The sequence below is a fragment of the Biomphalaria glabrata genome, chromosome 2 (genome assembly GCF_947242115.1).
Source record: "Biomphalaria glabrata chromosome 2, xgBioGlab47.1, whole genome shotgun sequence".
In the NCBI taxonomy this organism is placed as follows: domain Eukaryota; kingdom Metazoa; phylum Mollusca; class Gastropoda; family Planorbidae; genus Biomphalaria; species Biomphalaria glabrata.
The window spans coordinates 35,090,726-35,104,204 of record NC_074712.1 but is presented as its reverse complement, the minus strand read 5'-3'; the positions used below and the strand labels follow the sequence as shown (position 1 = coordinate 35,104,204).

General features: G+C 38.9%; 1 protein-coding gene across 1 annotated transcript; it reads right to left on the bottom strand.

Moving 5' to 3' along the window:
- Window positions 1-24: 24 nt before the first annotated feature.
- On the bottom strand, window positions 25-11,835 carry LOC106060593 (uncharacterized). Its single transcript, XM_056020246.1, has 3 exons — window positions 11,654-11,835; window positions 3,128-3,488; window positions 25-179 (listed from the first exon to the last, which is right to left on the bottom strand). The coding sequence occupies exons 1-3, from the start codon at window positions 11,833-11,835 to the stop codon at window positions 168-170; spliced, it is 555 nt and encodes a 184-aa protein (XP_055876221.1). The 3' UTR covers window positions 25-167.
- Window positions 11,836-13,479: the final 1,644 nt, after the last annotated feature.

The window sequence follows — 13,479 nt, the reverse complement described above, 5'->3', positions numbered from 1 at the left end:
AGGGCTGGCTAAAAACATGATGGTCCTGGCTTGTTCTTCAGCAGTGCTGTTCCTTCCGTGCAGCGGGTGGAGTTGTTCATACTTGGTGTAAAATTCTTCTAAGTCTTCTTCATATAAATGATACTGTTCAAGGCTGGTAGGTTTAACAGTTGTTGGGTTTATAGCATTTACTCGAATACCTACAAGTAGGAAACAGAGAGAGAATGGTTTTAATCAGGGCAGACTAATAAAGAAGGTGGCTTTTCCGTAGATACTTTACCCCATTGATGCACACGGTTTTGTTTTGCTTTCTTAAATAAAATGTTTCAAAAACAGGGAAAGGGGAAAACACGCTATACTTTTGTGTAATATGTCTGTCCGTCCGTCCCGTTTAGATCTCAGAAACTAGAAGAGAAAACGAAAATCGGACATCATGGTATTTTAGATCATTCAAAGTTCTGATGCAACGGCTACTTTTTTCTTTTACGAAAGTGAACCATCTATTTTTTAGAATTATCTACGCAAGCAGATTTTTCAACAAAAAAAAATACACCACTTTGAAATGAAAAAAATTTCAGTGGAGGAACGTCTTTAAAAAGGTCCCAGACTTCTTCATTAATAAATTAGGCCCCATACAAATCTAGATAAATCTAGACTTAGATCTAGTTCTAGATCTAGACTTAGATCTTGAATCTAGATTTAGATCTAGAACTAGGTCTAGATCTAGCTAGATCTAGGTCTAGTTTGTATGACAAATGACAACGGAGATATTCATTTTTATTTGCCAGGGGAAAGTCTTGTCAAGTCATTTACACACAACTGTAGCTAGATCATTACCTAAAGTAATCTAGATCAAGATTTTTTTTTTCGTGTTGCCAATTTATCTAATTTTGTAAGAAAAATAAATATTTTTTAGTTTCTCTTTATTACATTTAACATGTTATTAATTTTGAATGTATGGATACGGTTAATGAGTATTATTTCAAAAAATATAAGTGTACGCTAAATGAATATATGGAGATGCTGTGGCTGAGGGGCAAAGCACTTGGAACCGAATGTCCCGTGTTCGAATCCTGGTGAAGAGTCTCGGTGGACCACTTCGGGAGCCGATTTTGAGTATGTGTTTCCACACAAACTGTCTTTGTAACCTTGTTATCACCAAATTTAGTGATTTCTGTCATACAAGCTACTAACATTGTCAATAAAATGTTTACTTTTGTTGAAAATAGAAAGAATGCATTTAGTATGTATATAAGTCAAATATAATTTAAAAACAACAATTAATAAGTACCATCCACATGTATACATATGATGTAACAGGCACAGAAACATATTCACGCCTAAACATTTAACTAATGGGACAAATTTCTTCCTTAAATGAGAGAATAGCCCTATACAACAGAATTAAATCAATTTCGCGTGTTGGCCGGTCAATGTGAAGCGATAATAGCCAGTTCGCAAAATGGTAGGCCAGATCGACAGAGCGTCTTGCGCCAAAACAGCTCGAGCCTAAACGATCCGAGCCCAAACGGCTGCACCAAAAAGTTACATACAGGTAATTGCCCCTGAGACACAGTGGTTTGTCTTGAACCCATACAGGTCATTGCCCCTGAGACACAGTGGTTTGTCTTGAACCCATACAGGTCATTGCCCCTGAGACACACGTGGTTTGTCTTGAACCCATACAGGTCATTGCCACTGAGACACAGTAGTTTGTCTTGAACCCATACAGGTCATTGCCCCTGAGACACAGTGATTGTCTTGAACCCATACAGGTCATTGCCCCTGAGACACAGTGGTTTGTCTTGAACCCATACAGGTCATTGCCCCTGAGACACAGTGGTTTGTCTTGAACCCATACAGGTCATTGCCCCTGAGACACAGTGGTTTGTCTTGAACCCATACAGGTCATTGCCCCTGAGACACACGTGGTTTGTCTTGAACCCATACAGGTCATTGCCCCTGAGACACACGTGGTTTGTCTTGAACCCATACAGGTCATTGCCCCTGGGACACAGTGGTTTGTCTTGAACCCATACAGGTCATTGCCCCTGAGACACAGTGGTTTGTCTTGAATCCATACAGGTCATTGCCCCTGAGACACAGTGGTTTGTCTTGAACCCATACAGGTCATTGCCACTGAGACACAGTAGTTTGTCTTGAACCCATACAGGTCATTGCCCCTGAGACACAGTGATTGTCTTGAACCCATACAGGTCATTGCCCTTGAGACACACGTGGTTTGTCTTGAACCCATACAGGTCATTGCCCCTGAGACACAGTGGTTTGTCTTGAACCCATACAGGTCATTGCCCCTGAGACACAGTGGTTTGTCTTGAACCCATACAGGTCATTGCCCCTGAGACACAGTGGTTTGTCTTGAATCCATACAGGTCATTGCCCCTGAGACACAGTGGTTTGTCTTGAACCCATACAGGTCATTGCCCCTGAGACACACGTGGTTTGTCTTGAACCCATACAGGTCATTGCCCCTGAGACACAGTAGTTTGTCTTGAACCCATACAGGTCATTGCCCCTGAGACACAGTGATTGTCTTGAATCCATACAGGTCATTGCCCCTGAGACACAGTGGTTTGTCTTGAACCCATACAGGTCATTGCCCCTGAGACACAGTGGTTTGTCTTGAACCCATACAGATCATTGCCCCTGAGAAAAAGTGGTTTGTCTTGAACCCGTACAGGTCATTGCCCCTGAGACACAGTGGTTTGTCTTGAACCCATACAGGTCATTGCCCCTGAGACACACGTGGTTTGTCTTGAACCCATACAGGTCATTGCCCCTAAGACACACGTGGTTTGTCTTGAACCCATACAGGTCATTGCCCCTGAGACACACGTGGTTTGTCTTGAACCCATACAGGTCATTGCCCCTGAGACACACGTGGTTTGTCTTGAACCTATACAGGTCATTGCCCCTGAGACACACGTGGTTTGTCTTGAACCTATACAGGTCATTGCCCCTGAGACACACGTGGTTTGTCTTGAATTGGTATGGAAACAAAAAACTACGTCCAACTATCTTTAAAAACATTTTAAATCAACTCATTTTTTTTATACTTCTTGTTTTTGCCACAAAGCACACGTGCTACAAAGGAGTTAAAGAAAATTATATTTCTTAGATCAATTACCTTTCGGGGCAAACCCAGGGCAAACGTTTTGGTCATGTAATCTACAGCTGCCTTGGACATGGCAAAGATGATATCATCTGTGTCCACTACTGAACTGGTAATAGATGAAACAAAAACGATGCAGCCTTGAGACTTCTCGAGATGTGGTATCGCTTCTTGTATAAGAAAAAACCCAGCTTTGACATTGATGTTCATGGTCGAGTCGAACGCCTCTTCTGTGGCATCTTCCAGGCTGTCGTTCTTCGCCATTATACCAGCGTTGCTGACCAAAACATCCAAGCGACCGAATTTATTCATCGTCTGCTGAATGATACGCCGCCTCACCTGAGATTCTGTTATGTCTCCTTGAACTGCTAAATGTCTTAGTGAAGAAAAATAACATAGATTAACGAAAAGAAAATGTGTTTTATTTAGCATGAAGCTTATGTACTACCTAATCAAGACGGTAAAAACACATTTTTTTTTGGTGAACCTTCCGTGGGAATAAACCCAGAAAACACCCAACACTATGACCCACTTTGACCCCTTTACACTATATGGTTTGACTGTACGGCAGTAATTTGAAATGAAGAAAAAAATAAAAATGTCGAATAGCTAGATAAATTACGTCGAAATTCCATCAAATATGAAAGCTACGACAAAAGAAAAACTCGTCCGGACATAGTCTTTTGTCCTTCAGTCCAACCATCCAAATCAAGTAGTGTGCCAGCAGTCAAACCTACAGACAGGGCGGCCTAGGTAATTGAAGCCCTAGGCGAAGTAAGTTTGGTGGCCCCCCAATGAAATAGAAAAAACAACGAAAAAATAAAATTAAGCCTTTTTAAAAACCTATCTGAGCTAGACATCACATCAAGATCAACAAATACCTGAAATTTCCTAAGAGTTCAACTAGCGTTCCGTATGTTTCTTAAATTTATTTATGCAGATTTCATTCACATTTTTTTCAAAATCAACTTCTTATGCTTTGTCTCGAATGAATAGTGAATCATTCAGAAATTGGACGAGATCTCGTTCAATAGATATCATTGCCCAAACTGTTCCGACGTTCTTGCGTCCCGGTCGTTCTCAAAGAGTTTTTGAATAATTCCAACTTGAAAATAAACCTTCTTTCCCTTGATGCAGCAGTGAACGAAGCTGTCAATGCCATACGAAGGGAAATAGCAACATTTGGAGCGATGTTATGACATTTTCATCCAAAGGAAGCAACAAGGGTCCTCAAACAACGGTAATCTAGCAAAAGAAGTGGGTTTAAACATTCGTGTTGGAATCTTGAGTCATAGTAGAAACTTTGAGCTTGTCTAGTAGATATAGAGACTTAGAGCTTGTCTAGTAGATATAGAGACTTAGAACTTGGCCAGTAGACATAGAGACTTAGAGCTTGTCTAGTAGACATAGAGACTTAGAGCTTGTCTAGTAGATATAGAGACTTAGAGCTTGGCTAGTAGACATAGATACTTAGAGCTTGTCTAGTAGACATAGAGACTTAGAGCTTGTCTAGTAGATATAGAGACTTAGAGCTTGGCTAGTAGATATAGAGACTTTGAGCTTGTCTAGTAGATATAGAGACTTAGAGCTTGTCTAGTAGATATAGAGACTTAGAGCTTGGCTAGTAGATATAGAGACTTTGAGCTTGTCTAGTAGACATAGAGACTTAGAGCTTGTCTAGTAGATATAGAGACTTAGAGCTTGGCTAGTAGACATAGATACTTAGAGCTTGTCTAGTAGACATAGAGACTTAGAGCTTGTCTAGTAGATATAGAGACTTAGAGCTTGGCTAGTAGATATAGAGACTTTGAGCTTGTCTAGTAGATATAGAGACTTAGAGCTTGTCTAGTAGATATAGAGACTTAGAGCTTGGCTAGTAGATATAGAGACTTTGAGCTTGTCTAGTAGACATAGAGACTTAGAGCTTGTCTAGTAGATATAGAGACTTTGAGCTTCTCTAGTAGATATAGAGACTTAGAGCTTGGCTAGTAGACATAGAGACTTAGAGCTTGGCTAGTAGACATAGAGACTTAGAACTTGGCTAGTAGATATAGAGCCTTAGAGCTTGTCTAGTAGATATAGAGACTTAGAACTTGTCTAGTAGACATAGAGACTTAGAGCTTGTCTAGTAGACATAGAGACTTAGAACTTGTCTAGTAGACATAGAGACTTAGAGCTTGTCTCGTAGACATAGAGACTTAGAGCTTGTCTAGTAGACATAGAGACTTAGAGCTTGTCTAGTAGATATAGAGACTTAGAGCTTGGCTAGTAGACATAGAGACTTAGAGCTTGGCTAGTAGACATAGAGACTTAGAGCTTGGCTAGTAGACATAGAGACTTAGAGCTTGGCTAGTAGACATAGAGCCATAGAACTTGGCTAGTAGACATAAAGACTTAGAACTTGGCTAGTAGACATAGAGACTTAGAGCTTGGCTAGTAGACATAGAGACTTAGAACTTGGCTAGTAGACAAAGAGCCATAAAACTTGGCTAGTAGACATAGAGACTTAGAGCTTGGCTAGTAGACATAGAGCCATAGAACTTGGCTAGTAGACATAGACAAATAAAGGCATACAAGAAATGACGGAGAGCCTAAATAGAGAGGCATCCAAAATTGGCCTCCGCATAAACTTTTATAAGACTAAAATTATGCGAGTGGGATATAAGGCAAAGGATGTCCCCGTCAGACTTGGCGAGTCAAAGCTTGAAGAGCTGGACAAGTTCACGTACCTTGGCAGCATGATAAAAAATGATGGTGAAGCCTAACATGATGTAGCGTGCCGAATAGAAAAAGCAGGGAAATTTTCCAAAGGCTGCAGTCTATTTGGACAAGCTAAGCCATTGGACTCGAGACGAAAATACACCGTCTCAACACAATCGTCATCCCAACTGCAACATATGCATGTGAGACATGGAAGTCATCTGTCAAAATTGAGAAAAGACTAAATGTGGCTCAACAAAAATGGCTTAGACGGATTTTGGGACTCAGTTACACAGATCGGGTCTCAAACAAGGAAATCCTATGCCGAACTGGGAGTTGAACACTTAGTGAGGTTGTGACAGAGCGTCGCATGAGGTTTGCGGGACATGTCCTACGACAAAATGAACTACGCACACCAAGAGTTGCGATGTCATGGAGGCTAATACGAGGCAAGTGCAAACAGGGACGTCCTCGTATTACTTGGCGTCACACCTTCATGGAGGACTTCAGAACAGTGGACACCAGGTGGGAGGAGGCTTCAGACATTGCCAATGACAGATCTCTATGGAGACAGCTTGCCACCCAATGCGCCGAACAGCACGGGAGGACCTAAGTCTAAGTAAGTAAGTAAGAAGATGTTAACAAATGTCAGAACGAGGCAGATTGAATTAATTAGAGAGAGTTGTTAGGATATGCTAGTTGACAATAAAGAATTTGACGCGTTAAAGATATGATACATTTGTTTTGTTTATTTCGGGTGGAGATTATATATAGCGACATTAACGTCCAAATATAAACAAAGACTAGAGTTAGTTATGAAATACCAACAGTTCATATGTTAGCGTCTTGGGAGACAGTCAGGTTTTGTTCATCGAGAAGTTTTGGGACTTATTTGGTTAGCGACAGTGACGACATAACAGATTCCAATCAGTACCGGATTAAATGTTTGAATCATCAACACTCTTGTTTATCTCATTTCTTTGTTAGCCTTCGCCTGTCTTCCGAATAAGTTGAATTAGGTGAATTATTTGTTATCTCCGGCTGTGTTCAATTGGTCAGACTGGGACCCGCGCAATCCGTTTTAAATAGGGCCCCGCAATTTTTAGGGCCGGCCCTGGATGGAATTAGTTGTTTCCTCCGCCTGTGTTCAGTTGGTGTTCAGCTGAATTTAAGTGTTATCTCCGCCAGAAAATAGTCCACACTCTACTCAAGGCACAACATTGACGAGTTGTCCAACAGAGTGAAATAAAAAAAAAGTAAGAAAACAAAGAGGGGGTGCAATGGCTGAGTAGTGTAGCGCTTGACTCCCGAACCTTGAGTCCTGGGTTCAAACCTTGGTGACGACTGAGATTTTGAATTTTGGGATTTCCATGTCTCCCATGAGTCCACCAAACTCTAATGGGTATCTGACATTATTTGGGAAAAGTAAAGGCGGTTGGTCGTTGTGCTGTGTTAGACACCTTGTTTATAGTATTAGTTATTTAGCGACGCACCATAGAAGACGTATATTGAACGGGACTAGTGACGTTTGGGATATTTTGGGTTAGAGACTGGAAAATCAGTTAGCGATAGAATTCTCTAGGGTAAAGACGTGTTTATTTGACAGAGACTTATACTGTGGCCTTTTCTTAGAATAAATATATTATGAACTGTTCATCGGTGTTGACCACATCTCTTTACTCGTTAAATCGATCGTCTTGTTTATTCTGTATTGTTGATCAACTACACTGAATACACCCGAACAACAAAACTCAAACGCTTGCAGAGTAATTGGTTGAAATTCAACAGTCATTTATAGTTGACCTCAAGACAGCCTGAAGAAGTACATCACAGCTGGCCACATGAAACCCTAATCTTTAACCGCTGGCCAAGGAAACAGATGACCTTAATATCATCTCAAGATCTGAAAGAGGAACTTTACTTTTTAAGAAAACAAAGACGGATTGAAAGAAAGAATAAAAAATTAAAATGTCTGATCACTCACACACATTGTACCCCGTCTGTCGCTTATGTAAACATTCCCATTCTTGGATCAAGTTGAAAATTGAAACAATTATTTATAGCACCTAATAAAGCATGAATCAATTTAAAAATGTAACCAATTAATTAATCAACTCTTGGTAATTAATTATTTTGTTTGAGATCGAAAAAGGGAAATAAATTCTATAATATTCAGTGTAATAGTTGTAAGTGCGAAGTTTTTTCCCTTAGATAAGCTTTTTTTTTAAAGGATTAAAAAAACAACACATTTTGGCATGTTCTTTATGCTTATACATGGACATCTGTTACACAGATACTCAGTTATACATGCTCGTTCATACATTCACTTGGCTAACGGTCCAGGTCCTTGTTTTCAAAATGCAAAATGTCTATGTTTTTATAACGTGTTATTATATAATATAATATATATATATATATATATATATATATATATATATATATATATATATATATATATATATATATATATATATTATATAACGTATTATATGTACCATGTGTGCGCTTTAATTAAAAACAAGTTGTTGCATTGCTGATCAAAGGGCGGGGGAATATGATAAACATGAGGGTGATCGATTATGAAAAAAAGGTGTTTATTTTTTTTTTCTCCTTTATTGAAAGTTTTGAAGCCACTAGTTACTTAATAAAGTAATTCTTATTATCAAAATAATGAATAAATAGCGTAAAGGAAACCTTCGGGTAGGAGTACGAGAAATAAACATAGTCCCATGGGGCAGGCCGGCCTTAGGCCGGCCTTAGGCATATGCAAACTAGGCAGCCGCGTCCCATTGGTGGGGGCTTAGCAAAGGACTTCCTGTGATCCTTTTAGAGAAGAAATAACGAAACTTGTCCTCAGTATTATTCCTGGAGTACACTAGGTTTTTAATAAATGAATACTATTTGGGGCCACCAAATTCACTACACCTAGGACCTCCAATTATTTAAGGCTGGCCCTGCATGGAGCTCCTTACACATTGTAGCCTGCAGTATATTTTTATTGCTGTCATCACTTCTAAAGCAGCTTCTTCACGACTTGTGAGTCACAGACGATTCTTTACCAACAATAGGTTCACCCGACAAATGGTTCAACGCAAAAATAGTTCACCGAACAAATGGTTGACCGATACTTGGATGCAAATATAGTCTTCACGACAATGGTTAACCGTCAATCGGTTCACACCAGGGCCAGATTTTGGGAGAGGGCACTTGGGGCGGCTGCAATGGAACTCCACAAGAGAGGGCCCTCAACACTAGTTTTTTTAATCCAAATTTCCACGGGTCAGCAACTTGTGTTCATCTTTAGCTTCGGTCTCATTTTGATATATCTGAATAGCGCAGTGGTTTCCAAATCAGGCAGTTCTCCATTGAGCTTTTCTTCTACATGAGGGTTTGGGGACCAGAGTTTTGTTCGGGTCTCTTGATAGCGAATGCAGCTTTGGAGAACATGGTCAGCATTCTCTGGGGACGCCCCACAAGAACAAGTTTCACTAGTTTTTTCACCAATTTTTAGATTCCGAAACATATATATTCTCATTCTGTTGTATCCGGTTCTGAGGCGAAAAGTTATATGTTGGTCGAGTCGAGACATCACTTTTCTTGACATTGGGACTAGAGCTTTTTTTTGGATTTTTTACGACAATACTTTAACTCTTACGGTTGACAACACTGTCGTGGTTAAGAAGTCACCACTTCTCGGGTACTCGCAATATATAAATGCAGCTCAGTAAACCCATGGCTGGTAAAAAAAAAAGGAAAGTACCCCTTTTAGGTCTTGCAATTTATGAAGCAGGTGACGTAAAAGTCTCTTTTAAATTACCATCTCAAAAAAATAAACCCCACACAATTTTCCCTTTGTAGACACTACGCCCACCCTTATGAAACAGTAAACCATATCCATTTTGAATGTCCCTTCCTAATTCACCTTAGGCAGACCCTACTACCACTCATAGCTAACTCATAGCTAGACCTTTATTAGGCCGAAATATGCAGTAGAACTACAATACAGGCCTTATTTTTAACGCAGTAAAACTACACAATATAGCTTCTACTATATATATATATATATATCATGGGCGTAGCCAGAATTTTTTTTCGGGGGGGGGGGATTTTGATATTGAAAGCCAACAAAATGCATATTCTGAGGTATCTACAGTGCATTTTCCTGCTATTAAAAAGTTTAATTTAAAAAACCTAATGTGCTATTCTTACTAACTTAGACCCTACCGCGCCGTTCGGAGCATTTGACGTAAAGCTGTTTCCATACAAATCTGTCACTGGTAATGTCTGAAGCCTCTTCCCACCTGCCATGAGGACCTCACTGAATGAGTGGCGTCAAGTTGTACTAGGATATCATTGCAACTCTTCTTATGCGTAATTCATTTTGTCGGAGAACATGTCCCGCAAACCTCGTGTGTCGCTCTCTCACAATCTTACTAAAGGGTCGACTCCCAGTTTGGCTAAGAATTTCCTTGATTTAAACCCGATCTCTATAACTGACTCCTAAAATCTGTCTTAGCCATCTTTGTTGAGCCACATTTAGTGTTTTTCAATTTCAGCAGATGACTATTCACTGCAGTTTATTAAGGGAGCCCTGCCACTGGTAAAAATGTGTAACTTCTCTTGAATACGCTCTTGGAATTAAGTGACTGTAGTTTGCTTTAGATTTTATATGGAAAAGAGAAGTTTTATCGTCAAATCATCAGTTGAGGGTTTTCCACCTCCAAATGCTCTGTAGGGGGATCTTAAACTCAAAACCATCTGGAGGGGTTTTAAACTTTAAACAAACGCCATTTGTAGAAGAGGGGTTTAAACTCAAAACCCCGATTGGATTGGCTACGCTCAAATAATTTTAGTGTGTAATTTGCTTTTTTTTTTATATTGAAGAGGCATTTTTAGCATTAAACCCCTCTGAATGGGGGTTTAAACTCAAAACCCCTTTTGGCAACGCTCATAGCATTTTGAGTGCGTAATTTGCTTTTTTTCTTACACTGAAGATGTATTTTTTAGCCTCAAACCCCCCTGGCGGGGGGTTTAAACTCAAAACCCCTTTGGCTGCGTTCTTAGATTTTAGTGTGAGTAATTTGCTTTTATTTATATTGAAGAGGTACTTTTTAGCTTCAAACTCCACTGGAGGGGAGTTAAACTCAAAACCCCTTTATTCAAAACATTTTGAGTGTATAATTTGCTTTGTTTTTATGATTAAAGAGGTATTTTTTACCTTCAAACTCCGCTGAAGTGGGGTTTAAACTAAAAACTAAGTCAAAACCCATTTAGCTACGCTCATAACATTTTTAGTGCGTAATTAACTTATTTTTATATTGAAGAGGGGGTTTATCGCAAATTTTGGAGGGGGGTTTAAAGTCAAAACTCCCTTAACTGTGCTCTTGGAATGAGGGGATTTTCGTTTGCATTTTTGTTTTGTTTTGTTTTATAGAAGAGGGGGGGGTAACTGCAAAACCCCCAAGTATGGGGTTTAAAACTCAAAACCCCTAGTAAGGGGTTTTAAACTCAAAACCCCTGGTAGGGGTTTTTAAACTCGAACCCCTCTGGTAGGGGGTTTTAAACTCAAAACCCCCTGGTAAGGGGTTTTAAACTCAAAACCCCATTGGTTGTGCTGGGGCAATTGATGGCTTAGTATTAAAATCTCACCTAAAATAAACAAAATCAAAGCAAAAAATCATTCACTAAATTCCGATTTCATTTCGGGGGGGGGGGGGGGGGGGGTTAACTCCACCACCCCCCCGGCTACGCCCATGATATATATATATATATATATATATATATATATATACTATTCTAAATTATTTACATATATACTAAAAAGGGGGAAAAAAGAATTACTTGTCCACGTTTCCGCCACTTTTCTCTTGACACTTTTGCAAAGCAGACGACAGTCTTCGTTCATCTCTCCCACACAGAACAACATTAGCGCCATGCTGAGCAAACAAGATGGCGGTACACTCTCCAATGCCAATGCTGGCACCGGTAATAACAACCATTTTATCTTTGAAATCTTTCGACATGAGTTATTTCCTTGAAGAAAATAATTAAATAACATATAAATTAGTTATATATATATATATATATATATATATTATATATACTGACAAAACATACGATGACGTTTTTTAAAAGGCAATACGGTTTTTATAAAACTTATAGAGCGATTACATTTCTCATAATAAGTAATGAATGCTAGATTTTTTTTTTAATTTGGAACTCTTTTTATCTAACGGTCAAACGAGAGTTTTCCCAATGTGGCCAACGTGCTAGTAATTCTTTTCTCAACAATATTCATCAACTGTCAAATTTGTTGGAAAATTGTTAAACCCGTTTTCGAGATCCATGTCTATCCAGATTTTTTAGCTCACCTTGACGGTTTTAGTTCACACGAAGGTTCAAGTTGAACAGAGGTATTGTAAAAAACAACAACATTAAAAATACTTTTAAAATAAAAGACAAATACCTATTGATGCAGCTTATGGAGCACTATATTTAGAGACATTTCAGGATAGAAGACTAAAACGTAGCCACAATACATAACAACATTGAACCTCAACTTCCAAATACTAAAACACAACCTAATAAAATACTAAGAAAAACACAAACACATTTCTTATTCCATATGCTAGGACTAATTCGACCAATTGCTCCTTCGTCTCAAGTGTCGTTAGAGAATGGAATGAGTTGCCTGACTCAGTCTCAGAAAAACAACGACTTAGTAGAGTTTGGGTCACTGAAAACATGTATGACTATATTAGCACATGGATACGCGTAGGACATGATTATCTTCTCTTTGAAGTAACGTCTGTAATTTATAAGATAAGATCTTTTACTACTGCATAGAACACAAAGTGCAGTGGTTGTTTTTAAACATTTAAACTAGTTAAGCATCAGTATGACTTTCACCTTCTGACCGTCTGGCCAGTGTCATAAAACGTACTCTAAGACTACACGGTCAAAGCGCGAGATCCCTGGGGCTCGCAAAGACCTTTGTATGCAGAAAATAAAGGGGATACAGCCGAAAGAATGGATGGGAAGACAGAAATAGATGGACACAGGGCAAAGGCGTAGTGAGAATTGTTTGGATAAGTTCAGGTTTGTGGAGCTAAAAAAATAAAGTTTTGAGGAAATAAGATTTTAAAAAAATGGCTTTTTTTCCATCAAGCCTACCTCTCTAGTATTTTGTGTCTCAACATCTTTGCCAGGTTTGATAACTACAAATAAATGTTATGGAAATTCTACAATACCTGTTAATGATACCATCACAAAGACGATACAATCCACAAATTACAATAACAAATAAATACCAACGCTCGATAAAAGTCAAGTCCGGTCTATCCAACTTAGAAATATCGGACTGTGAGTATTGAATGAACATGGCTCTGTGATACACAAAAAAAGAAAAATTGATAATTATTACTATAAGATGTACTACCTGTTGACTGTATCCATCAAAGTTGGTCATTACAATTGTTTATTTATAGAGTGAGATGGAACCATATATGCTGATGTCATACTGATGCTTTTCAGCTTAAAAACAAAAGCGACAGTTACTTGTACACTTTCACTATGCCATGCGGGTATAAGTATCAACTAGTCTATGATAAATAGAAGTAAATGAAGTGTGTGTAACATCATTATTCTTGCTATTGAATTCTTGATGC

Bases quoted from the DNA above. Each gene is read 5' to 3' on its own strand.
- LOC106060593 (XM_056020246.1), bottom strand. From the start codon at position 11,835: ATGTCGAAAGATTTCAAAGATAAAATGGTTGTTATTACCGGTGCCAGC. The intron at 3,489-11,653 runs GTAATTCTTTTT...TTCTTCACTAAG, and splicing joins AGTGGCGGAAACGTGGACAA to ACATTTAGCAGTTCAAGGAG.